Here is a 26,827-nt window from a genome sequence, read left to right as displayed (position 1 = left end):
TCTGTTGTTGATACTCTCTATTACACTTTTCATTTTATTTACTGTATTCACTTTCATAATTTCTGTTTGGTTCTTTTAATAATTTCTGTCTCTTTTTGGGGTGCCTTTGTGGCTCAGTCAGTTAAGCATCTGACTTTGGCTCAGGTCATGATCTCAGGGTTTGTGAGTTTGAGCCCCATGTCAGACTCTGTGCTGACAGCTTGGAGCCTGGAGCCTGCTTCAGATTCTGTGTCTCCCTCTCTCTGTCCCTCCCCAGCTTGCACTCCGTCTGTCTCTCTTTCAAAAATAAACATGAAAAAAATAATTTCCCTCTTTTTTTTAAACTTCCCATTTTGTTCATGTATTGTTTTCCTGATTCATCTCAATTGTTTTTCTGTGTTTTCTTATAACTCATTGAAATTCCTTAAAACAGCTGTTGTCAATTCTTTATTGGGTTAATTGCAGATATACATCTCTTTGGGATCAGTTACTGAAAGATTATTGTTGTCCTTTAGTGGTGTCATGTTTCCGTGATTTTTTTATGTTCCTTGAAGTTTTGCATTGCTGTTTTCACATTTGAAATATCAATTACCTCCTCCAATCTTTACTTACTGCCGTTGGGAGATAATTACCTTCCATGATCCTTGCTAGGGAATCTAGGGCTTTCTCAGACCTTCTGTGGGCACACCTGATCCATCTTCTTGCTCTTTCTTGTGGCAGAATTCTTAAGCCTATATGCTTTCTTTCAATCTTGCAAAGCATCAGGTTGGGTGCTGACAGCCTCCCCTTTTGTTTTCCCAAAAGCGCAAGTTTGTGGTCTCTCCCTAGCCCATAAATTTGGTGTGGTTTTCTGTGCATGCTCACTAGTTGTCTGTCAAAGCTTCCTTTCACTGCTGCCATTGGCAGCATGCACAGGGACCTGGCCACAGGATGGGTGTGTGTGTAGGTGAGGCATGTAGAATGCTGAGGGTGCCTGTGAACCAGTTGGAGGCATGTGTGAGTGATGTATCCCCAGCAACTCATGACAGGCTTCTTAATTTAGTCTCTAATGCAGTTAATAGGATACATGTTCCTTTAATTCCCTCCAAGAGTCCTACTTGCCTCTCTCCTAGCCTTTTCTTGCCCTTATCATGTAGATCAAAATTTAGTCCTCTGAATGCGGTCAGAGAGAAATGGGGTTCTTTGTCAGTATCCTGCACAGCTGGATGCCAGCTTTGGAAGCCAGCTCTCACTTTACCATGCGAGAGAAATCATGGGCTGAAAAGATGTCTTTTGGCCCTAAGCTGTGCTGCCTTGGGGATGGGTGATGTGAATAAAGTCAAACTATTCCTCTTCCCCTCTCCAATTCATCCAAACTATTTGCTCCGATAGTATGTTGGAAATTCTCCACTGGGAACCTGAACTTCCCCAAAGGTTCTCTTGTCAATAGTGATTGTCTCAAGTGATATCTTCCAGGGACTCCTGGACCATGGCCAAGAGGGTTTGGAGCCAGGTCAGGGGACACTTCAGAGCACACAGCCAGGACCAAGGTCTGTACTTCCATTATCTGATACATGGCAGGGCAAGACTCCTGTGTTTCTTGGCATATGGTGCTGGATCCCACAGCTCCCAGAAGGGCACTTTTGCTTGTAGATAGACACCAAATTGTTGTTAGGAGCAGGGGAGACACGAACAAAGGATATCTTATTCAGCCATGATACTAGTGTCACTACTACATATACTCCTGAGGAAGTCCCTTCCCTTCTTTGGGCCTCTGTTTCTTCTTCTGTACAATGAAAAGTTTGTAAAAGATTGAATCCAAGAACACTTCCAACTTTGTCATTGGTTTATCAGCCATTAAAACCTTGATGGGAATTGGTTTATTTGATGTTTCTAGCGATGAAAACTTCCCGAGAAAGTTCATGGGACTAGGACCCCCATGTATATATAATAGTGAGGCCTCTGGTTGCAAGTGACAGAAACCAACTCAAGATAGTTTGGGTAAAAAGGGAGAATTCATCCCCAACATATAGGGAGGGAGAAGTTATGGAACCCTAGGGAAAGAATAGAGCTGGGTCTCAGGAAAGAACTGAAACTAGGAATAGGAAAACCTTCAGGGATTGTTCTCTACCCATTAGGTTTAGGTGATTGGTAAATAGGGTGGTTGGTTTATGGCCTGGGCAGACACTCCAAAAGGTGTTCTCTCCACCTACATTGTTGGGTTTTTTAGAGGCAGTGTTTCCAGAAGTGGGGGGAATGTGGGCTTATCCAGATGTGCCTGGTCCTGAGGGGTGATCTCATTGAAAGTCTCTAGCCCTTGGGTATGCGGCAATGTGGATACATAAGCTCCTAGGTATCTGAGAGAAGCAGGAAGAAAAAGAGGTGTGTGTGACAAACTTTAGTTTGTGTGAAACAAAATTTGTGTGACAGCAAAACCACCTTCCTGGAGCTTTTTTGCTGGTCTGGGATTCAAGGTTGGCCACAGACTGGCTCCCAACAGACAATCCACAATAGGCTTTCTGCTCCCAGTCAATCTAAAATGGGAAAGAAGAGGCAATGAATGTCCTTGCTAATAAGGAAATCTCAGAGTGGAGTTGAGGGATGTGGCAGGGTTTCTGGCCACACGTTAATACCCCCCACCCTCATCTACCCCATAAATATAGAAATCTAACTGGTGAAAATAAGTCTGAGGGTTTAGAGCAAAGAAGCTTTTCTGGGTAGAGTATGAGTGGCACAGGGACTGCCTAGTCCCATTCCAAAGTGTTCTCATTTCTCAGTGACTTTCCTCATCTCTTTGTTGCAGAGTGAAAGTGTCCCTAGGCCAACATCTCAGGGCTCCAGGCTTCCATCAGGATGGTGGGTGAAGGCCCCTACTTTATCTCAGATCTGGATCGGCGAGGCCAGCGAAGATCCTTTATAGAAAGATATGATCCCAGCCTAAAGACCATGATCCCAGTGAGACCCTATGCAAGGTAAGCCAGGAGAAGGTTTGGAGGGAGGGCCAGGGTATTTTCTAGCCCATCAGGAAAGTAGGCACTGGTCCTGTTCCCCCATGCTGCTGCTCTATATGCTTGTCCTTTTGTTATCCATCCACGCATCCACGCATCCACGCATCCATGCATCCATGCATCCATGTATCCATGCATCCATGCATCCATCCATCCATCCACTACTTCTTTACTCCTTTTGTCCTTTGATGAGAGGGAGACAATAGCCAATGTTTAAGGAGAGCTTTCAATGTGCTGGGACATGTTCAAGTACTTTATAAACATGGCCTCTTTCACTCTTCAAAACCACCATGGACGTATTATTTTATCTGATTGGTGAAAAGTGAGGCACAGAGAAGTTAAGTAATTTGCAGAAAGTTCATCAGTTAGCTTTTTCTTTGTAACACACAAACTTTCTGACTGCTAACACTTAGAAGTCTAAAACAATTGCCATTTAATTAGCTTACAATTTTATGGGTGGGCCAGCAACCTAGGCTGAGCTTGGCTGGGTGATTCATCTTGTTTTGATTAAACTTACTTATAAATATCCTGAACTGCAAGGTGGGTGTGCTTCACAGGGTCAGTTGGCTGACAATGGGGCAATTGGGGCAAGTGGGTCACATGGGCTATCAACCCCCAGCAGGGTAACCTGGGCTTGATCACTTAATAGTACAGTAGCCTGCCAAAAGGATGAGTTGAAAAGTATAGGATTTCTTGGGACTCAGGCTCAGAATTGGCATACCATTTTTTTCATAGCATTCTATTGGCCAAATTAAGTCACAAGTCGCTCAGATTCAAGGTGTGGATAAATAGACTAAACTTACTGGTGGAAGCAGCTGCAAGTTCACATTACAAGGGGCTGTTATACAGATGGGGAGAGAGAATTGGGTCCATTTTGAACTGCAGGATAGTAACATATGCAGGCTGACTTTTAAGCTCACACTCATAACTATAACATTATATGATATGATATGCTATTATTATATTAATCATAATATTTTAAATGCTGCCTCTTCTACATAGAAAGGGCCCCGTGTCCTGTTCTCTGAACAGTAGAAGGCCAAGTGGCATCTCTATAGTGAGGTGACACAGCACTGCTCTCTCCTAGAATCTCTGGACCAAGGAATCACCTAGAGCCATCTAAAAGGAGAGGTAAATGTTGAAAGCTGAGGGAATAGGTTACCATAATTAGTCCCAGGCAGGAAAGTGCTAACTACCCACTGTTCTGGTTAAGTTTATAATTGCTTTGTGAACAGGCAATGTGGGCTGCTGCTTAAGAGAGTGATAGGACCTTGGAGTTAGCAAGCAGTGGGTTTGAATTCATGCTGTACCATTGTAAAAGTTTGGATGAGCACTTTAACTTTTTTTTAATTTTATTTTTTTTAATTTGCATCCAAATTCGTTAATATAGTGCAACAATGATTTCAGGAGTAGATTCCCTAATGTCCCCTACCCATTTAGCCCATCCCCCCTCCCACATCCCCTCCAGCAACCCTCTGTTTGTTCTCCATATTTAAGGGTCTCTTATGTTTTGTCTCCCTCCCTGTTTTTATATTATTTTTGCTTCCCTTCCCTTATGTTCATCTGTTCTGTGTCTTAAAGTCATCATGTGAGTGAAGACTTTCTCTTGTCTGACTAATTTTGCTTAGCATAATACCCTGTAGTTCCATTTACGTAGTTGTAAATGGCAAGGTTTCATTCTTTTTGATTGCTGAGTAATACTCCATTGTATATATGTACCACATCTTCTTTATCCATTAATCCATCGATGGACATTTGGGCTCTTTCCATACTTTGGCTATTGTTGATAGTGCTGCTATAAACATTGGGGTGCATGGGCCCCTTCAAAACAGCACACCTGTATCCCTTGGATAAATACCTAGTAGTGCAATTGCTGGGTCATAGGGTAGTTCTATTTTTAACTTTTTGAGGAACACTCCATACTGTTTTCCAGAATGGCTACACCAGCTTGCATTCCCACCAGCAATGCAAAAGAGATCCTCTTTCTCTGCATCCTCGCCAACATCTGTTGTTGCCTGAGTTGTTAATGTTAGCCATTCTGATAGGTGTAAGGTGGTATCTCATTGTGGTTTGGATTTGTATTTCCCTGATGATGAGTGATGTGGAGCATTTTTTCATGTGTCGGTTGGTCATCTGGATGTCTTCTTTGGAGAAGTGTCTATTCATGTCTTTTGCCCATTGCTTCACTGGATTATTTTTTTTGGGGGGGGTGTTGAGTTTGGCAAGTTCTTTATAGATTTTGGATACTAACCCTTTATCTGATATGTCATTTGCAAATATCTTCTCTCATTCCATCAGTTGCCTTTTAGTTTTGCTGATTGTTTCCTTCCGTGTGGAAGCTTTTTATTTTGATGAGGTCCCAATAGTTCATTTTTGCTTTTGTTTCCCTTGCCCCCAGAGATGTGTTGAGTAAGAAGTTGCTGCGGCCAAGATCGAAGAGGTTTTAGCCTGCTTTCTCCTCGAGAATTTTGATGGCTTCCTGTCTTACATTGAGGTCTTTCATCCATTTGAGTTTATTTCTGTGTATGGTGTAAGAAAGTGGTCCAGGTTTGTTCTTCTGCATGTCACTGTTCAGTTTTCCCAGCACCACTTGCTGAAGAGATTGTGTTTATTCCATTGGATATTTCCTGCTTTGTCAAAGATTAGTTGGCCATATGTTTGTGGGTCCATTTCTGGGTTCTCTATTCTGTTCTATTGATCTGAGTGTCTGTTCTTGTGCCAGTACCATACTGTCTTGATGATTACAGCTTTGTAGTATAGCCTGAAGTCCAGGATTGTGATGCCTCCTGCTTTGGTTTTCTTTTTCAAGATTGCTTTGGCTATTCAGGGTCTTTTCTGGTTCCATACAAATTTTAGGATTATTTGTTCTAGCTCCGTGAAGAAGGCTGGTGTTATTTTGATAGGGATTGCATTGAATATGTAGATTGCTTTGGGTAGTGTCAACATTTTAACAATATTTGCTCTTCCTATCCAGGAACATGGAATCTTTTTCCATTTTTGTGTGTCTTCTTCAATTTCTTTCATAACCTTGTATAGTTTTCAGTGTACAGATTTTTCACCTCTTTGGTTAGATTTATCCCTAGGTATTTCATGGTTTTTGGTGCCATTGTAAATGGGATTGATTCCTTTATTTTTCTTTCTGTTGCTTCTTTGTTGGTGTATAGGAATGCAACCGATTTCTGTGCATTGATTTTATATCCTGCCACCTTGCTGAATTCATGAATCAGTTCTTGCAGTTTTTTGGTGGAATCTTTTGGGTTTTCTATGTAGATTATCATGTCATCTATGAAGAGTGAAAGTTTGACCTCCTCCTGGCCGATCTGGATCCCTTTTATTTCTTTGTGTTGACTGATTGCAGAGGCTAAGACTTCCAATAATATGTTGAATAACAGTGGTGAGAGTGGACATCTCTGTCTTTTCCTGACCTTAAGGGGAAAGCTGTCAGTTTTTCCCCTTTGAGGATGATATTAGCGGTGGGTCTTTCATATATGGCTTTTATGATCTTGAAGTATGCTCCTTCTATCCCTACATTCTTGAGGGTTTTTATCAAGGAAGGATGTTATATTTTGTCAAATGCTTTCTCTGCATCTATTGAGAGGATCATATGGTTCTTGTCCTTTCTTTTATTGATGTGATGAATCACATTGGTTGTTTTGTGGATATTGAACAAGCCCTGCATCCCAGGTATAAATCCTACTTGGTCGTGGTGAATAATTTTTTTAATGTAATGTTAGATCTGGTTGGCTAATATCTTGTTGAGGATTTTTGCATCCATGTTCATCAGGGAAATTGGTCTATAGTTCTCCCTTTTAGTGGGGTCTGTGTCTGGTTTTGGAATCAAGGTAATGCTGGCTTCATAGAAAGTTTGGAAGTTTCCTTCCATTTCTATTTTAGGAACAGCTTCAAGAGAATAGGTGTTAACTCTTCCTTAAATGTTTGGTAGAATTCCCCTGGAAAGCCATCTGGCCCTGGACTCTTGTTTTGGGGGAGATTGTTTATTACTAATTCGATTTCTTTACTGGTTATGGGACTGTTCAAAATTTCTATTTCTTCCTGTTTCAGTTTTAGTAGGGTATATGTTTCTAGGAATTTGTCCATTTCTTCCAGATTGCCCATTTTATTGGTGTATAATTGCTCATAATATTCTCTTATTATTGTTTTTATTTCTGCTGTGTTGGTTGTGATCTCTCCTGTTTCATTCTTGATTTTATTTATTTGGGTCCTTTTCTTTTTCTTTTTGATAAAACTGGCTAGTAGTTTATCAATTTTGTTAATTCTTTCAAAGAACAAGCTTCTGGTTTCATTGATCTGTTTTACCGTTTTTTTTGGTTTTGATAGCATAAATTTCTTCTCTAATCTTTATTATTTCCTGTCTTTTTCTGGTTTTGGGTTTTATTTGCTGCTGTTTCCAGCTCCTTAAGGCATAAGGTTAGGTTGTGTATCTGAGACCTTTCTTCCTTCTTTAGGAAGGCCTGGATTGCTATATACTTTCCTCTTACGACTGCCTTTGCTGCATCCCAGAGGTTTTGGCTTGTGGTGTTATCATTTTCATTGGCTTCCATGTACTTTATAATTTCCTCTTTAGCTTCTTGGTTAGCCCATTCATTCTTGAGTAGGATGTTCTTTAGTCTCCCAAGTATTTGTTATCTTTCTAAACTTTTTCTTGTGGTTGATTTTGCGTTTTATAGCATTGTGGTCTGAAAATATGCATGGTATGATCTCGATCTTTTTGTACTTGAGGGCTATTTATGTCCCAGTATGTGGTCTATTCTGAAGAATGTTCCATGTGCACTGGAGAAGAATGTATATTCTGCTGCTTTAGGATGAAATGTTCTGAATGTATCTGTTAAGTCCATTTGGTCCAGTGTGTCATTCAAAGCCATTGTTTCCTTGTTGATTTTTTGATTAGATGATCTGTCCATTGCTGTGAGTGGGGTGTTGAAGTCCTCTACTATTATGGTGTTACTATCAATGAGTTTCTTTATGTTTGTGATTAATTGATTTATATATTTGGGTGCTTTCACATTTGGTGCATAAATGTTTACAGCTGTTAGGTCTTCTTGGTGGATAGACCCCTTAATTATGATATAATGCCCTTCTTCATCTCTTGATGCAGTCTTTATTTTAATGTCTAGATTGTCTGATATAAGTATGGCTACTCCAGCTTTCTTTTGTTGACCATTAGCATGATAGATGGTTCTCCATCTCCTTACTGTCAATCTGAAGGTGACTTTAGGTCTAAAGTGGGTCTCTTGCAAACAGCATATAGATGGATCTTGTTTTCTTATCCATTCCGTTACCCTATGTCTTTTGCTTGGAGCATTTAATCCATTGACATTTAGAGTGAGTACTGAAAGATATGAATTTATTGCCATTATGTTGCTTGTAGAGTTGGAGTTTCTGGCAGTGTTCTCTGGTCCTTGCTAGTCTTTGTTGCTTTTGGTCTTTATTTACTTGTTGTATTTTTTTTCTACTTTTCTCCTTTCAGAGAGTCCCCCTTAAAATTTCTTGCAGGGCTGGTTAAGTGGTCACAAACTCCTTTAATTTTTGTTTGGGAAATTTTATCTCTCCTTCTATTTTGAATGACAGCCTTTCTGGATAAAGAATTCTTGGCTGCATATTTTTCTGAGTCAGCACATTGAATATATCCTGCCACTCCTTTCTGGCCTGCCAGGTTTCTGTGGATAGGTCTGCTGCAAACCTGATCTGTCTTCCCTTGTAGGTTAAGGACTTTTTGTCCCTTGATGCTTTCATGATTCTCTCCTTGCCTGAGTATTTTGTGAATTTGACTATGATATGGCTTGTTCATGGTCGGCTTTTGTTGAATCTAATGGAAGTCCTCTGTGCTTCCTGGATTTTGATGTCTGTGTCTTTTCCCAGGTTAGGAAAATTTTCTGCCATGATTTTTCTCACACAACCCTTCTACCCCTGTTTCTCTCTCTTCTTCTTCTGGGGCCTCTATGATTCTGATGTTCCTTTTTAATGAGTCACTGATTTCTCTAACTCTTAAATCATGCTCTTGCCTTAATCTCTCTCTTTTTTCCTGCTTTATTATTCTCCATAAGTTTGTCTTCTATATCGCTGATTCTCTGTTCTGCCTCATCCATCCTTGCCATCGTGGCATCCATTTGAGATTGTAGCTCAGTTATAGCATTTTTAATTTAATTCTGGCTATTTTTTACTTCTTTTATCTCTGCAGAAAGGGATTCTAATCTACTTTTGACTCCAGCTAGTATTCTTATTATCATGATTCTAAATTCTGGTTCAGACATCTTGCTTGTATCTGTGTTGGTTAAGTCCCTAGGTGTCATTTCTTTGTGCTCTTTCTTTTGGGGTGAATACCTTCGTTTCATCATTTTGAAGGGACAAAAGGAATTAATGAGGTAAAAAAATTAAAATTTAAAAAATATTAAAATTAAAAAAATTAAAAACAAATAAACAAACTCACACACACACAAATCGAATAAATGATGCTAGATACTAGGTGTGTTTTGGTCTGAGTGTTCAAAGTGGCTTGATAGATTAGAGAAAAAAGGGGAAAGATAGAACAAAAAGGAAATCATTTGAAAATCTGAAAAAAATGAATACACGGAAGTAGACTAAAATGAAATGATGGAAGTAAAATAGAATTTGAAAAAAATCACACAAAAGTAAAAAAATAGTAAAAAAGTTGAAAAGTATTTTTAATAAAAATTGAAAATAAAAATGAGTTTTTCTCTCTCTGTATTCAAGAAAAAGAAAAGAGACAAAAAAAGAGAAAAAAGGAAAAAAAAAGAAAGAAAATTGAATAGATGTACCAGTGAACAAACTGAAATGTGACTGAAATTACTTCATTTTCCCCTGGAAGTCAAACTATGAAGCGCTTTATAGTCCATAAACTAAGCGTGTGGAGAGACTTGTGTTCCTGAAGAGCAAGGTTGGCCCAGTTGGGCGGGGCTTGGTGTAACGGCTCCATTCTCCACCAGACAGTGCTGTTTAGCTTACTGGGGTGGATTGTTGTGGCACTTGTAGGTGTGTATGCACATGCACGGGAGTGGTGAAAATGGCATCACCCAGCTACCCAGTCTCTCGTATCAGAACTCTGTTCTCCCCGATCAGCAATCATGCACCTGTCCTTTGTCTTTGGCTTCCATCCACTCCCTGCTTTTACACAGTCTGTGACCAAGCCCCAGGAAGTACCTCCCTCCTGAGTTTTGTCTCAGATGTGGCTGTTTTTCCAGACCCCTTACTTCTGAGGGACTGCAGATTTGACCCGTTCTGCCCCTCTGTGGAAGGGTCTCACCGAGCAATGGCCAGGTGCTGGCCACACCCAGGAATGTTTGTGGGACCGTGCTGCTGCTGATGCCCAGAGACTGTGGCCGGTTGCCAGACTGCCCCAGAAAATCACGAGATAGTTTAGCAGCAGCGTTTCAGGGATTATGGAAAATCACAACACACATCTGGCACCAGCCTTCACCCTTAACGACCTTGTTCCAGCACCAGCAAATGTGGTTGTTCTCCCAGGTTCACTGGGACCTTGCCTTTGGGGGACCAACACAGCCTCTACCAGGTGTCCTCTCAGCAGGGGAACCAACTATCCCCGTGTGGCCCTAAGACCTCTGGACTCCACTCTGTTCCTGGAGATTCACCCTTCCCACCAGAGCACTGCCAGTTATTGAGCTGTGGAGTTTCAGACTCTGTGCTCCCCCTGTTTATAGAGTCTTAATGGAATTTAAACCCTCTCCTTTCTCCTTTCTCCCTTTTTGGTTCAGTCCCTGCGGATGTTTACACTTTTTCACTTTCTCTCCAGCTGCTTTGGGGGGGGGGTTGCTTTTCCTATACTCTCCCCCATCTCCATCCTCTCTCTGCATGCAAAAGTGGCTCCCTGCCCTCCACAGCTTCTCTCTCCCCTAGTTTACCTCTCTGCATGAGTACCTACTGAGTTCTGTGGTTCAGGTTGCGCAGATTGTTGTGTTAATCTTCAGATCAGTTTTCTAGGTGTGCAGGAGGTTTAGTGTTGGTTTGGCTGTATTTCATGGATGCAAGATGCACAAAAAACTTCCAGCTGTTCTGCCATCTTGACTCCTCTCCTCCAAGCACTTTAACTTCTTTATGCCATGATGTTCTTGTCTATGAAATGGGATCGTTATACTAACCTTCTGCACTCCCACTTATTTGTTGTAAAATTATACAAGGTAATGCAAGACTAAAAGCCATATTTTAGGAAATTTAACTACATGCTGGGTACATATTACCTTGTTAATAATATCTTAGCTTGGGTTCTCCAAAAGCAGAGCCTGAGTCAAGAATTTGGATGCAGGTAGCTCATTTAGGAGGTGATCCTGGGAACAGGAGGGAATATTTAGGGGAAGTGAGGCAGGGAATGACAACAGGTGTCATCAGTATCACTGCTGTAGGAATGGAGACTGGATTCTACTACGTCCTCCTGAGAAAGTGCACAATTTTCCACCCGAAGGATGAGGGAGTGCATTTATCCAGGGGTTCCTATACTCCATTAGTTAAGATTTGTCCCTGGGGGCATCAACCCCTGCAATTTTGAGCTGCACGTATGCTTCTGAGAAGGCACTGAAACAGGTGGTGAAAAGAGACACAGCTTGCATTTGAGATGGGACACTGTCAGCTTGAGCCTTAGCTTGCATGACATTGTCCCCTATAGCTGAGATCAGGGGTACATGTGACAAGAGGCTGTGACCCAGGGCATCCTGACAGCATCTGCTACAAATATAAAGCTGTTGCAAGGTCCAGAATATACTAAACATTCAGTAACCAGTAGATATTACTCTATGTCTCTGACTTTGTTCTGTCTTAGATGGCTAACTTCTCAAGGGCAAACACGAGTTTTTTCCTCCTTTATTTCCTCTTCCTCTTCTTTCTTTTCTTTTCTTTTCCTCTAATGTTTGCTCTTTCTCCTCCTTCTCTTTCTTTTTCTTTGCTCTCCTTTTCCTCCTGTTCCTTTCCATTTCTTTTTTCTCCTCCTCTCTTTCCTCTCTCTCATCCTTTTTTACCTACTAGCTAATATTTATGTAGCCATAACATTTTAAATGTATTAATTCATTCCATCATCACAATAAATCATGAGTTTGCATCCAGCATTTTCCTGTTTAGGTAGCCTCCCCCCGACATGGTGGCATGTCCTGCTCTGCACCTTCCCCATCTTCCTGAGAGCACAAGACATGCACCTGACTTCTAATAATCAGCTTATAGGCCTTAATTTCCTCATGACAAATGGATCAGGTACCCTCTTTCCCATGGTCATGAGGCTCTTGAAAATTGGTAAATGTTCAACACTGGCTCACTAAAAAAATTCCCTGGGTTTGTAGCATTTATTGATTTTTATGGTGTGAATACTCCTACCATTGGCAATTTCAAGCCAATGTGATGCCACTGAATGCAAAGTTGGAAAGGGATGTGCAGTATCACCCTGTTATATGGTGTTTCTACCATACAGATAAAATAGATTTACATGATCTAAACAGCATAGATACTAGTAAAATCTAATAAAATAATTAGGAAATTATGAGTTTCAAATAGTTATTACCTTTGTCCTTAAGATAATTTATTTAAAATTATGTGATTTTTAATATTGGCTGTGTTTAGCAACTAACTTGCAAAACTCCTGGAAGTCTTACAATCAACTCTCACAGGTGCTATGAGCTGGTTCCAGTATATACCACTGCTCAAAGGGATAATGGGTGGTAATCATGGATTCTAAGTGTGGCTGTGGTTATTACTATAGTTAAGAACTCAAGTCAGGGACTCGGGAAAATGGCAACTATGTCCTGGAATGCAGAGTGTCTCATTTGTCTTAGGCTGGCACCCAACCCTGTGGATGATGCAGGACTGCTCTCCTTCGCTACATTTTCCTGGCTTACACCAGTGATGGTTAGGGGCTATAAGCATACACTGACTGTGGACACCCTGCCCCCGATGTCACCATATGACTCATCGGACACCAATGCCAAAAGGTATGAGGATTCACTTGGGTCACCTCAGGAGAGGAGCTCACCCTATGAAGAGCCCTTTGTGTGCACCCATTTCCTGGGTGTGGAAATGGACACCTCCAGGTCACTGGTGGCCCTCCTTAGTGGCTGCTCTGTAAAGCAGGATTGGGCTGACTCAACTTATTTGGGGAGGCAAGAATTGGGGAGATTTGGTGTGTAAAAAGGATTGATTGAGAGTTACAGCCTGAGGCTCAGGACCATGCTGGCTGGGTTGTTGATGAATTGTAGGAGCACTACATCAGGATGAGGGTGACCAGAATTTCACTTCACACTAGGCTGGCCAGACCCACCTGGGCTGCTGCTGCAGGCAGCTCTAGGCATTGCATTTTGCTTTAAAAATCATTTTTGGGATTTTGGGGCACTTGGGTGTCTCAGTCAGTTGAGCGTCCAATTTCAGCTCAGGTCATGATCTCACAGTTTGTGAGTTCAAGCCCTACATCAGGCTCTGTGCTGACATTGTAGCCTGGAGCCTGCTTTGGAGTCTGTCTCCCTCACTCTTTGCTCCTCCCCTGCTCATGCTCTGTCTCTCTCTATCTCAAAAATAAATAAACATTAAAAAATCATTATTGAGCTTTTATATTGCAAAATATGTTTAGGTTGAACCAAATGAAGCCACCAATATTTGACAGTTTTGACTTGCAAAAAATGTAACTTTCACTGATTCTACCTAATTAATATTCATTCTAAAAATGTTAAAGCAACAAACTTTTAAGAAGTGGGAGTATCCTCACCATATTCCAACTCTGCTCCCCAGAGGTCAGCATTGTTAAATGTTGGTGTTGATGTATCCAGAATTTTTTCTACTCTGATTAAACACACTCTGTGCGCTGATCTGCTGATCAGTACCTCTTCTTATTCCCCCTACTTACATGTCATGGGTTTTTTCTTTAAACACAGTGAAGCACACTATATAATATTTAACAGTTTTGCTGTTTTTAGTAAGCATTTACAAACACTTTTCTATGTCAGCATAAGTATAAAGACATTAATTCTTTCTACCATCTGCATTGACCTTTAATGTTGCTATGAATCATAATGTCTTAGTGGAAAAATTCTCAAAGCCTTCTTCTGCACTTGTTTCTTCTGGGAGTCTTCTTATCTTTGGCCACATGGGGTGAAGTGCAAGGCATTGCCTGAAGTGTGTGCTCAAAGGGATAGGAGCTTTAATCATGGTCTTGCAATTGTTTCTACAATTGTGCTTTCCCTCATCTGTGTGCTGTATACATTTAATTCAATGGAAGTTTCCCAAAATCTACAGTCCAGAGCAAGTTGCTAGTGAGCTCAGAGAGAAGGGGCTGGACTGGACCAGTGCCTGTGTAGTATTGGATTTTCCTTCTATTTCTCTGGCCAGTACTTCCTGTCTGTTTTTAATGTTTCCTTCCATCTACCCAGCATCAGTTTGGATCCTCTTCTCTTCCATTCTATGCCTGTTCCTAGGTGAACTTACCCACTTCAAAGACAACACCATATGCAACCTTAACAACAGGCTACTTCAATCCATGCATCGCTTCCAGACTCTGAATTCATATGCCCTGCATCCAATTGGACAGCTGCACTTGGATGACTCACAAGCATCTTATATCTAAAGCTGTGTTCTTTTTTAAAATTTATTTTTATTTTTTTTAATTTTGTTTTTTAATTTACATCCAAATTCGTTAGCATATAGTGCAACAATGATTTCAGGAGTAGATTTCTTAATGCTCTTACCCATTTAGCCCATCGCCCCTCCCATCTCCCCCCCCAATAACCCTCAGCTTGTTCTCCATATTTAAGGGTCTCTTATGTTTTGTCCCCCTCCCTGTTTTTATATTATTTTTGCTTCCCTTCCCTTATGTTCATCTGTTCTGTGTCTTAAAGTCATCATGTGAGTGAAGTCTTTCTCTTGTCTGACTAATTTTGCTTAGCATAATACCCTGTAGTTCCATTTATGTAGTTGTAAATGGCAAGGTTTCATTCTTTTTGATTGCTGAGTAATACTCCATTGTATATATGTACCACATCTTCTTTATCCATTAATCCATCGATGGACATTTGGGCTCTTTCCATACTTTGGCTATTGTTGATAGTGCTGCTATAAACATTGGGGTGCATGGGCCCCTTCAAAACAGCACACCTGTATCCCTTGGATAAATACCTAGTAGTGCAATTGCTGGGTCATAGGGTAGTTCTATTTTTAACTTTTTGAGGAACACTCCATACTGTTTTCCAGAATGGCTACACCAGCTTGCATTCCCACCAGCAATGCAAAAGAGATCCTCTTTCTCTGCATCCTCGCCAACATCTGTTGTTGCCTGAGTTGTTAATGTTAGCCATTCTGATAGGTGTAAGGTGGTATCTCATTGTGGTTTGGATTTGTATTTCCCTGATGATGAGTGATGTGGAGCATTTTTTCATGTGTCGGTTGGTCATCTGGATGTCTTCTTTGGAGAAGTGTCTATTCATGTCTTTTGCCCATTGCTTCACTGGATTATTTTTTTTGGGGGGGGTGTTGAGTTTGGCAAGTTCTTTATAGATTTTGGATACTAACCCTTTATCTGATATGTCATTTGCAAATATCTTCTCTCATTCCATCAGTTGCCTTTTAGTTTTGCTGATTGTTTCCTTCCGTGTGGAAGCTTTTTATTTTGATGAGGTCCCAATAGTTCATTTTTGCTTTTGTTTCCCTTGCCCCCAGAGATGTGTTGAGTAAGAAGTTGCTGCGGCCAAGATCGAAGAGGTTTTAGCCTGCTTTCTCCTCGAGAATTTTGATGGCTTCCTGTCTTACATTGAGGTCTTTCATCCATTTGAGTTTATTTCTGTGTATGGTGTAAGAAAGTGGTCCAGGTTTGTTCTTCTGCATGTCGCTGTTCAGTTTTCCCAGCACCACTTGCTGAAGAGATTGTGTTTATTCCATTGGATATTTCCTGCTTTGTCAAAGATTAGTTGGCCATATGTTTGTGGGTCCATTTCTGGGTTCTCTATTCTGTTCTATTGATCTGAGTGTCTGTTCTTGTGCCAGTACCATACTGTCTTGATGATTACAGTCTAAAGCTGTGTTCTTGATCCAGGGCCCCAACCTGATGATGCTCTTCTCTTCTTCCTCTTTTCCTCTTCTCAACAAACTCCATTCACACAGTTGATCAAGTCAGAAAGTTGGGATCCTTAATCCTCCTTCCCTTTTCTTCCACATCTGGTTCATCAGTGCATTATGTTGTCTCTGTTCATCTTTCCCAAAATTCACTTTCTTAAATCCAGGCCACTTCTCCCAGATGTCACAGTCTCCTGCTGTGGTCCCCTGCTTTAGCCTTTGTTCCTCCCTATAATAATCCACTAGTCTCACAGCTACCAGAATGCTCTTTTAGATATGTAAAATATCTTATCACTAGGGCTTAAAAACCTGCAAAGCCTTCCTTTGCTCTTGAAAAGAAACCTAAACTCCTTTCTCAGAACTACGGGTCCCATGGGGTTTTGTTCTGCCTCACCTCCCAGTATCATGTCAGTCCTTCTCCTTCAGCACACTCCTGTCTCATTGCCCTTCTTTCAGATCTCTGAGATGGACAAACTCCTCCCTGTCCTAGGGAAGATTATTCTGGTCCTTCCTCTGTGCCTCTTTCTTTCTTTCTTTCTTTCTTTCTTTCTTTCTTTCTTTCTTTTATTGGAACTGGTGTTGTGCCAGAGATGGGCACTAGGAGCAGGAAATGAAGGTCTGGAAAGTGCCCAAGTGTTAGATACCAGCCTGTGCTTGTGCCAAGGCTTTGCCCCCTGCCCCTCCTGTATCCCATCTGCCCTGGAAAAGAAGAAAGGAGAGTCACTGTTGCTTGTGTGGAGCCACCACTGCCAGGGATGAGGGTTGTGCTGAGCACCTTTGCGAGGTTTGTCCATTGAAGTAGCTTCAAACAGCAAGTGGAAATGTAAGTCCCTTTCCTTCTTCCTGTTCTTTCATCACAGATTTCGAATCCTTTGGGATGAAGAGGTGGAAAGGGTGGGTCCTGAGAAAGCCTCTCTGGGCCGAGTGGTCTGGAAATTCCAGAGGACGCGTGTTTTGATGGATATTGTGGCCAACATCCTGTGCATTATCATGGCAGCCATAGGGCCGGTGAGTGAGGGTGGCCCTTCTTCTGCCTTGTCAAACAGGTCCCCAGACTGACAAAGAATGTCATTAGCTACTTTCTCTACGAGCTGGTGGGTTTAGCACATTGTCATTATCTTTGAGCTCCTTGGGGGCAAATTTTCATAAAGCTAATCCTTGTCAAGCACAGCAGCAACCACTGAAATTAATTAAAAAGTTTGCCTCATAAAATCAGTTTGCTGACATTATCTGAGGCTTCCTATACCAACCTCAACCTCCAGCGGCCCTCTCCTCTCTCCATTGTGCTGTTTTACAGACGGTTCTCATTCACCAAATCCTCCAACAGACTGAGAGCATTTCTAGGAATGTCTGGGTTGGCATTGGCCTGTGCATAGCCCTTTTTGCTACTGAGTTTACCAAAGTGCTCTTTTGGGCCCTTGCCTGGGCCATAAATTACCGCACAGCAATCCGGTTGAAGGTGGCCGTCTCCACCCTGGTTTTTGAAAACCTGGTGTCCTTCAAGACGCTGGCACACATCTCTGTTGGAGAGGTAAGCTGGTCCAGAGTTTAATTTTAGAAAACGAAATCCTAAATCCTGACTCTGAGTGAGATGTACTTCCTGGATAATGCATATGACTTCCTTCTATTTTTCCAATGTCCTGCCCATTATATCCCATCTCCCTGCTAAGTGAAGTGAGGAAGACTCAAAACATGAGAGGAATTCAATGAAGGGAGGGCTCTATTCAAGCTGGAGAATTTGGAAATTTTTCCCTGTTCGAGTTGAGGTAGGGTTTTGGGATGACCTTATCCAATCCCTTTGATTGTTAGTGAGGACACTGAGGCAGTAAGGAACACATCACAGGCATTTAAAGAAAATGAATGAACAATGGATCCAATAATTCTGATTTTATAGTATTTAGGGTGCCAAAGCCATAATAAAGACTACACTTACTGGATTTCAGAACTTATATATTCTTAAGCCCTTGAATCTTAGTAATAAGATTCTTAGCATTTACACAATAAAATTTTCTTAGTCAAGGGAATCCCAGGTGGCATGAGGTAAGGGACTTGCTTCTTTCTTACAGTTGCTCTTTCAGTATGCCTAAAGCATCTTATGATGAACTCAGCTGCATAGAAAAAGAAATTCCAAAATAACAGTAGATTAAGCAAGATGAATTTATTTCACTCTCAAAAGGAGTCTGGACCAGACCAATTCAGGGCTGGTATGGGGACTTCTGTATCTTCCTATCTTTCTTTGTCACTATTCTAGCACATGGCTCTCATAATGGTTCAGGATGGATTTTGGAGATCCAGTCATCCCAACCATGTTTCAGACAGCTGGTAAGAGGAGGGAGAGAAGAGCAAAGATATATGTCCTCTAAGTTGAATTGCTTCCCTTTAAGAATTAATTCCCAAACTCCCGTTTGACATGTGTTACACAGTCACATGGCCACATTCTTTCCACAAAAGAAGCTGAAAAATGTAGTCTTTTAGCTGGGCATGCTACAGCTCTGAATAAAGCAGGAAGAAGGAGAGATAGATAAAGGTTAGGCAGGTAGCCATCTCTCCAGTATGCTTTTAGAAGGCAATATTACTCTTCACTGGGACTCTCTGTCCTAAAGATCAGCCTCTCCAAGATCAGATCAGAATGGAACCACAAAACTTATCATGTTGGTCCCCAGGCCGCACCCCTCTCCATTTAAGGCAGTTTTTCTTCTCTACTCAGACCCCTCAACCATTCTGAAAGCCTTCAGTTGAGGAAATGTTTGGGTGACACTTCCAAAGCTGAACCTTTGTGCTTTCTTTCCAGGTGCTCAATATACTATCAAGTGATAGTTATTCCTTGTTTGAAGCTGCCTTCTTTTGTCCCTTGCCAGCCACCATCCCGATCCTAATGGCTGTTTGTGCAGTGTATGCCTTTTTCATTCTGGGGCCCACAGCTCTCATCGGGATATCTGTGTACATCATATTCATCCCCATCCAGGTAATGGCAGGTCTTTGCAACTATAAACTGTTGTATGCTTGTATTGTGCACACATGTTCTCACTCAATTGGATAGAAGGCTTTATTTCCAGGGTGTGGACCTGAAGCCTGTGTCCCCACTTTGTGCCTACAGATGTGCTTTCTTTTGTTGGCATATTGTATTTTTTTTAAGAACTTGAATTTGAATGTGCTGGGGGAGGGAGGCATGGCTTTCAGTTTGTCACAGTCTCCAGCACTCTCTTTGCATACTAGCAATTCCTGTGTTTATATCACTTTCCTGATCCCCAGTGGTGTCCCCTGGTCCATATCAGCTACCACAATTCAAGGCAAGGATGACTGAGAATCTCAGTCCAGTTTCCCTTAGAACTTTCCCTGGCACTTATACTCCAATCTCTGGATTTTTAGGCCAACTGCAACTCAGCAATTCTCTCTGAACACTTTGTACCTTGGTTTCAGATGTTTATGGCTAAGCTCAATTCAGCTTTTCGAAGATCAGCAATTTCAGTGACAGACAAGCGAGTTCAGACAATGAATGAATTTCTGACTTGCATCAAGCTGATTAAAATGTATGCCTGGGAGAAATCTTTTACCAATACCATTCAAGGTAGGATGCACAGGTCTTGAAGAACCACTTACCCTGTAGAATGTACTCTTCTAAGGGGTTCTTAAGGTTCTGGGGGCCAGGAATTCCAGAAGGGGGGATGTGGGGCCCCTCTAAGCTCCTTTTCAGGCTTTTTAAGGGATTACAAAGATTTTAATAGACCCAGGCATCTGTTCTGGTGAGCCCAAGGACGTAGCAGGTGAATGACATATGGTTTAGCCTTTAAAAAGGCATGTGGATGCTGATACTGACCCGTTACCTTTTACAAAAATAATACACTAAAACATTATGAAGAGAGGAAGAGCTGCCTCAAGCTATTTCCTCAACTTAGAAGATGTCTACACACACACACACATATACTCACACTTACATATATAGCTCCTTGCTTGCAGCAACTTCATCATGATTGAATGACCTCCTGACTCGATATTCTTTGCACAGATAAGAGGATACATATATAGCTTTTTTTAAAAAGATGATATTAAAACCATTTCAATCAACTATAAATGCAAATCTAATTGCAGGGACATTTACATAATTGCTGACATAGACTCAGGTGGTTGGCCGGTTAATGATCTGAACCACTGTTACAATTGACTCTCTGGATCTACAATTACACTTTTAGACCAGCATGTAATTGGGCCTGAAGCTGTATATCCGTGTTTTAAGGAGTGGCTTTAGAAAACTTGCTTCTGAGCTTGCCAAAGGAAGTGTCGCAGGTTGGGATGCTGGCAGCCCTATGCGACCTTCCTTGAAGACCCAGACACACTTCCTCACACATTAAACTCACTTTAGTACAATGATTTGATTCCATTTGATTCCATTTGACTTCGTTCAATTTAATTTGACTCAATTTAACCTGAGTCCGTTTAATTCAATAAATATTCACGAACTTCCTACTATGTACAAGGTCATGGGAGATGCACAAAAGGATTAGAAAGAGTCCCTGCTTTTAAGATTATGGGAGTTTGAGCTAACTAAGCTCAATAATAGCTATAAGTTTGTTGGCTCTACCTTTAGACTATATCTGGAATCTGTCTGCTTCTCTTCATTCCACTGTCACTCTAGTGCAAACCAATATTCTCTCCCTTCTGGACTATGGACAGAAGTTTTAGATGCAACACTTTCTTTTCTCCTTCCCCCTGAAATCCATTATGTTCTCAGAAGCCAGTGTGACCTTTTAAAAATGTCAATCAGATCCTGCCCTTCCCTGCTAAAAATATTTAGTGGCTTCTTATTACACTTAGATTATTCCAATTTAGGACTTTTGATTTAAATCAAATTCCTTTAAATGGCCTATTAGATCCAATGTGATCTGGCCCCTGATGACCTCTATGAGCTCATCACATCTTATCCTAACCCTTGATAACTCGTGTGAGCCCTGTGAACCTCCTGTCTATCTTCATTCATGCCTCATGATCTTTGCAGTTACTGTTTCCTCTGCCTGAAATGCTCTCTTGATGGATGTTCATGTTGACTTTGTCCCTTCTCTCGATGTAACTGATCAAAGATACCTTCTTGACCACAGTCCTAAGCAAGTCCATTCCCTACCAGTTCCTTTAATTCACTTTACCCTGTTCATTTATTTCATATCACCCAACAAATTTGTAATGATAGAATTTGTTTATTTCTTTATTGTCTGTCTCCCTACTGAAAGAGAGCTAAAACCCTGTTTACTCCTATACTTTCCAACACCAAGCACAGCACCTGTCCTACAGTAGACATCAGGTTAAAATTTGTTGAATTAGCATGGATTAACTATAGGTTAAAATCGGGAAAATGCCATAAGGGAAATGGAGAGAAGCTCCAGGGGGTGAAGGGGTGAGCATATCAGGTTGGAGAGATCAGGAAAAGTGTCATGGTGGAAGTGGCATTTTAGAAAGGCCTTGAAGAATAGCAAGGATTCAGACACAAACAGAGCTGGGGAAGACCCCCAGTAGGAGCAAAGGCCTAGAGAAGGATATGCAAGGGTGTGCTTGGGGAAAAGGAGGTGGCTGTGTATTCTAGAGGCAAAGGGCATATGGACACCAGAGTTTTGGATTGCAGTAGAACTGGTTTCCAACTCTGCCTTGACTACTTAAAAGGCAAGTTACTTAACCTGCTATGACTTTCCTGTCCTGCCAGAGAGCATAATAATAGCCTCTTTTTTTCACATGGTGATGAGCGTGATCTATGAGAACACTGTGCAGTGTTCAGAAGAGCACTCAGCAAGAATGGCAATGGTGCCATGTTGCTAGTGTGAAAGGGTTTTTGCAGAAGAGTCTGGAATTAGAGTAAAGAACTTTAAACACCAGGAGAAGGAGGCTCGAATTTAATTTGTGAGCAGTGCAGAGGCATGGACCCCAACTGGACTTCTGAAAGGGAGAAATGCTCTTGGGCTTTTGTAGATGTTCCTGGGATACAGGACAGGAGCCCCAATCTGGCAGCCTTCAGGCTGGCACATGTGCTTTTTATTTAAAACTTTCAATTAGTTCCCAACATTTATAGGTGGAAACGTGTCCCACAAAATTCCAGATCCCAGACTTGAGAACAGTTGAAGATCTGGTGACCCTGGATGCTCTGCACTGAGAGGTGGCTGCCCCTTTCACTGAGGCATGTGGTCCCCATTTTGCCACATTCCACACCCTCCTTCTGGTCTTTCTGTCCACTCCCTTCATTTACATTACTTGCCTGGCATCTGTAGGCATCCAAGTGTATGAATCCTGACACAGATTCAGGACTGCAAGAGACCTCAGAAACCATCCAATATGGCAGCTGACAGACACTAAGCTTCCAGTTTGTTCCCAGAGCTTTCTGTGCTTACTCTAATTAACTTCACTACCAGAGTCCTTAACACTCACTTGCAGGAGGATCAGGCAAAGGTAAATACATTTCTTCTCCTTCTTTTTTTTAAAGTTTATTTATTTATTTGAGAGAGAGAGAGAGAGAGAGAGAGAAGAGAGAAGGAGAAGAGAAAGAGATAGCACTAGTAGGGAGGGGCAAAGAGAGAAGGAGAGAGAGAATCCCAAGCAGGCTCCACGCTGTCAGCAGAGTTTGACATAGGACTCAAGCCCACAAACCGTGAGATCATGTTTTGAGCCCAAATCAAGAGTCGGATGCTTAACTGACTGAGCCACCCAGGTGCCCCAAGGATAGATGCATTTCTTAGTGCCGCAAAATAAGTCCATCATGGACCATTTTCTATTTACAGATATAAGGAAGAGGGAAAGGAAATTACTGGAAAAAGCTGGATTTGTTCAAAGTGGAAACTCAGCCCTGGCCTCCATTGCATCTACCATAGCCATTGTATTGACATTCACCTGCCACATCCTCTTGAGACGCAGGCTCACCGCCCCAGTGGTAAGAACCATTTCTAGAGCTGGCCTCCTTCACATTCCAACACTGGACAGTGCCAGCTGGGAAGCTCCTCCTTGCCTTTGTCCAGCACTGGCATCAGAATACTCAATCACAGAAGGGCCAGAATTCTACCATGACTTTTAAAAACAAGTGCTTGGACTGACAAGGAGCCCAGGAGAGCCTAACAGTGACTCTCATCCAGTCTAAGTGCAGGGGCAGTAGTTAATATTGGAACACAATTTTACATTTGGAAAACAAAACTGAAATCAAATGATCACTGGGCTATTTTATTCATAATTATTCATACATATTACAATAAGGAAACTTTGTGGGAATTTTCTGGGTGGGAGCAGTCATAGGTACTGGGAGACATAGTGTGGTGTTAGGGTCAGAATTCCCCTTGTTTAAATCCCAACTCTGCTACTATGACAGAGGGCAATTCATTCAACCTCTCTTGCTTGGTTTTATTATCTGTAAATGGGGTTATAATAGTCCCTGTGGTTGTGAGGACTGAAGGAGCTCTTTTATGTAAGGCACGTGGAACAGCGCCTGGTACATTGTAAATGCCATGTAAGTGTTTGTTGTTCTTATTAGCCTGATGCTCACCCAGCCCAGGATAATTTGGGCTGAAAGCCTCAGAGGGAGAGTTAGGATAAATGTGAGATACTCAGGTTTTTTATAAGGGGGTCTGTGCATTCAAAGGTAAAGAAACTGGGCTAGATGGGAAACAGCCCCTGGCTGAAATAAACAAACAGCTGAGATATTAAATCCAGTGTCTGAAGGGTAAGTGAATGGATGAAAGTCAATAAAAACAAGACAAAAAAAGAACAAAACCCAGAGAGAATGAAATAAGCAAGTGTGCTCACAGAGCAATAGTTGCACCAAAAATCATGGATCTTGAGGGGAAGGGGGATGTTTGAGAAGGCAAATGCTTTTGCTAGGGCATCTGTTGTGAGGCTGTCAGTCCTGTTACTGCCCTGTTTTTCTTTGTGAGGTGCTTTTATTTTTTCAGGTTCTTTACACAGAGTTTAATCACACACTCCGGGGCTTGAATTCAGTCATGAACCCAAAGCTAGAATAAATGGCAATGACATAACAAAGTCTCAACAGAATGCTTCTCAATTATTGTGACTATGTTCTATGATCCCAAACAGAAACAATTCTTTCCTCAGGAATGCACCGAAGAAAATTTAAAACCAAACTGATTGCACATGGTTAATATTTTCAAAAATTATGATTTAGAAGAAATCTAGAGGAGGAACAAGATTCCCCTGAATGCAAGGCTCATACTTCTTCAAATTCAGAATCCCTCACCTCCTCTGTCAGGGCCACATCAGTAGGAGGTCAGCCCCCCAGGTGCTGGCTCACATCAGGCAACCTGAGTGTTCTGTCGACCAAGGCCTGGGTTTTCTGAGCCAAGATAGTACTCTGGGACTTGGGGGAGCTGAGTTCTCTTTGGGGATGGGTTTGGGACCAGATGTGATGAAGGGAGCATTATTCATTGTCCCCTTACAGAACTAATGAGGATTAGTTGAAGCCCAGGGCTCTGTCCATGGGGCCCATTCAGCAGCAGGCAGGATCACTCTGTATTTGTTGATGGAAGTTGTGTTATTAATTTCTTAAATGGGTGGTTAGGGAGAAGCTGCTAATTATAAGTCAGGCAGATGAGAAGATGAAATCTTGGAGATGAGATCATGCACCCCTGGGGCACCAATGGAGCGAGGAAACTTGTCTTCATTGAGGCTGTATGATGTTAACCACCTACCAGGCAGGACTCAGTGAGAAAGGCCCCAGTGAAGAGGGAAGATGGTTTTTGGGAATACCAGTTGAACAGAGATTTTTACACTTGTCCCAAGTGTGTGGGGAAGCAGGGTGTTGAGGCCAGACCTCGGGGGTGGGAGAGTCAGAGGTCACTCTCCAGTAGCTAGCATGGACCAAGCAGGTCCTTCCAAGAAATTTCTTCCTTCATTCCTGGGGCTAAATATGGTATGGAAAAGGAGGCTCTAGCTCTGAAGGGTCAGAGGACCCTGAAGCAACTGGGGAAAGAGGATAATTTAGAACAATCCATGGGGTTTTGAGTGAAAAGTCTAGGCCAAGTAAGGACGTGGATGGAAAATTCTAGACATTCAGTTAGAGACCTTACTCAGACATTATCACGTTATATTCTCTGGACTTACAGAGGCAAGGGTATAAATCTCCCACCGTTTTGATGAAATTCCAAAGCAAAATAGATTAAGATGTTGCTATCCCTACTTTTCTAGACCATGATTTGGGAGTCATGAAATGAAAAAAATGTTCCAGTCAGAATTCCAATTATGCCACCGTTTCTCATCTCAGCAATTATAATTCCCATGGATAGAATGGTTCAGAGCCAAGGCAACACCTCATCCTAAACCTTCTACCTCTCTTTTGTTCTTTAGGCATTTAGTGTGATTGCCATGTTTAATGTAATGAAGTTTTCAATTGCAATCTTGCCTTTCTCGGTCAAAGCAATGGCCGAAGCCAATGTCTCTCTGAGGAGAATGAAGGTATAACTAATGCTGGGTGAGTAGGGAAGAGAGATCTTGTTTTTTGGGTGGGAAAATTCTCAGATATGGGAAAGCTGTGTCAACCCTTTGGAGGGCTGGGTCATTGGTTTGGAGAACATTGGGATAAGGCCCTGCATTCAGAGTTGGATCAATAAATGTGCATCAAGGAGGTACAAGCAAAACTTTATAAGGTGGTCTGCTCTTTTATTAAAAATGAAACAGAGTCTCCATGCATGGAGATGATGTTCCTGATCCCCTACTCTTTTTCCAAGTCATAAATCTTAAGTTGTTCCAGGAGTAGGGTTGAGTTTGCAATGAGCTATTCCCCACCCCTTTACCTACCTGGTTTGCCCTATGATGCATGTGGTGATGGTAATGATGAAGAGGGTAGTGGGACACCACAGTTATGCACTCAGTTGCTTTATTCATTCATTCATCAGAGATGTACTGTGTGCTTCCTATATTTAAGGTATTGTAGGAAATGCAAATAAAAGGAAGAGAGAGTTTTTACTCTCAAGAGCCTCCAGTCTCGTGTAGGACCAGGTATCCCAGTCATTGCTATACACAGTAAGGAAATGTAACATGCAAGAAGGCATAAAGTGGTTTTGAAGTTCAGGCAAGGGAAGGAAAAGGAGGAGGGTGTTTCAGAGAAGAGAACAGCATGTTTAGACATGTGTGAATTAATTGAATGATTTTATTCACTCAGGCCAGCATCCTGGAAGTCACCTTAGGCATCAGAGATGCTTGTATCCCTTACTATTCACATTCAACTAATCAAGGGCCCTTTTGAGTCACCTCCTGCTCACTGTGTTTCCTCAATTTTAAGAGGCACTGTTTGTAAGATTGAGTTGTAAAGTGGTATTATCAAGTCATCACTTTCTGAACAAAACACAAGAATGAACACCATCATATTAGCTGTATATATTATGATATCAGAAAACTTAGACTAGAGAAACAATGCTATTTCTTGACTCCTCAACTTCTTTGTCCCTGCTGCCATCACTGAATTATCACGGTGACTTATGAACCAATTTCCCTTTTCTGTTGTTGTTCTTCTTAAATCCTCATTGCACTCAGCCCCCAGAGAGCTGTTGAAATTTTGGCCTGACCACTGATATTCACCTGCTTGAAACCCTTGAGTCCTTGTTCCCTCCAGGACTGAACCTGAGCCTTCCATCAGCAGGTCCTCAGTTATGTCTCCACCTGATTTCCTATCCCCTTCCTACCTTGAGCTCTATGGTAATCCTGAATTGCTTGTTTCATGTCCTCACCCTAATAAACCATGCTGTTGAATGTTTCCTTGCCTTTGCTAATGCCATACCTTTTGTTATAAGGCTCTCATCTCCTCTTCTTTTCCTCATTTT

General features: G+C 41.7%; 1 protein-coding gene across 10 annotated transcripts in view; it reads left to right on the top strand.

Moving 5' to 3' along the window:
* The window catches only part of LOC102959837 (ATP-binding cassette sub-family C member 12), a 95,535-nt gene that overhangs the window by 16,263 nt on the left and 52,445 nt on the right, over nt 1-26,827 (top strand). For 7 of the 10 annotated variants that reach the window (XM_042969685.1, XM_007096702.2, XM_042969682.1 and 4 more), the window contains exons 2-9: nt 2,762-2,930; nt 12,776-12,931; nt 16,895-17,042; nt 17,332-17,565; nt 18,826-18,999; nt 19,455-19,602; nt 22,790-22,938; nt 25,356-25,463. In XM_042969685.1, coding sequence (XP_042825619.1) covers nt 2,812-2,930; nt 12,776-12,931; nt 16,895-17,042; nt 17,332-17,565; nt 18,826-18,999; nt 19,455-19,602; nt 22,790-22,938; nt 25,356-25,463 — 1,236 coding nt within the window. In that variant the 5' untranslated portion in view covers nt 2,762-2,811. Of the gene's footprint in view, nt 1-2,761; nt 2,931-12,775; nt 12,932-16,894; nt 17,043-17,331; nt 17,566-18,825; nt 19,000-19,454; nt 19,603-22,789; nt 22,939-25,355; nt 25,464-26,827 lie in introns of those variants that run through there. The other 3 variants (XM_042969684.1, XM_042969686.1, XM_042969688.1) reach the window with 3 other exon arrangements.

This window comes from Panthera tigris, chromosome E2, assembly GCF_018350195.1.
Source record: "Panthera tigris isolate Pti1 chromosome E2, P.tigris_Pti1_mat1.1, whole genome shotgun sequence".
In the NCBI taxonomy this organism is placed as follows: Eukaryota; Metazoa; Chordata; class Mammalia; order Carnivora; family Felidae; genus Panthera; species Panthera tigris.
Note: the sequence above shows the minus strand (reverse complement) of the source record. Positions and strands in the feature narration are given on the sequence as shown.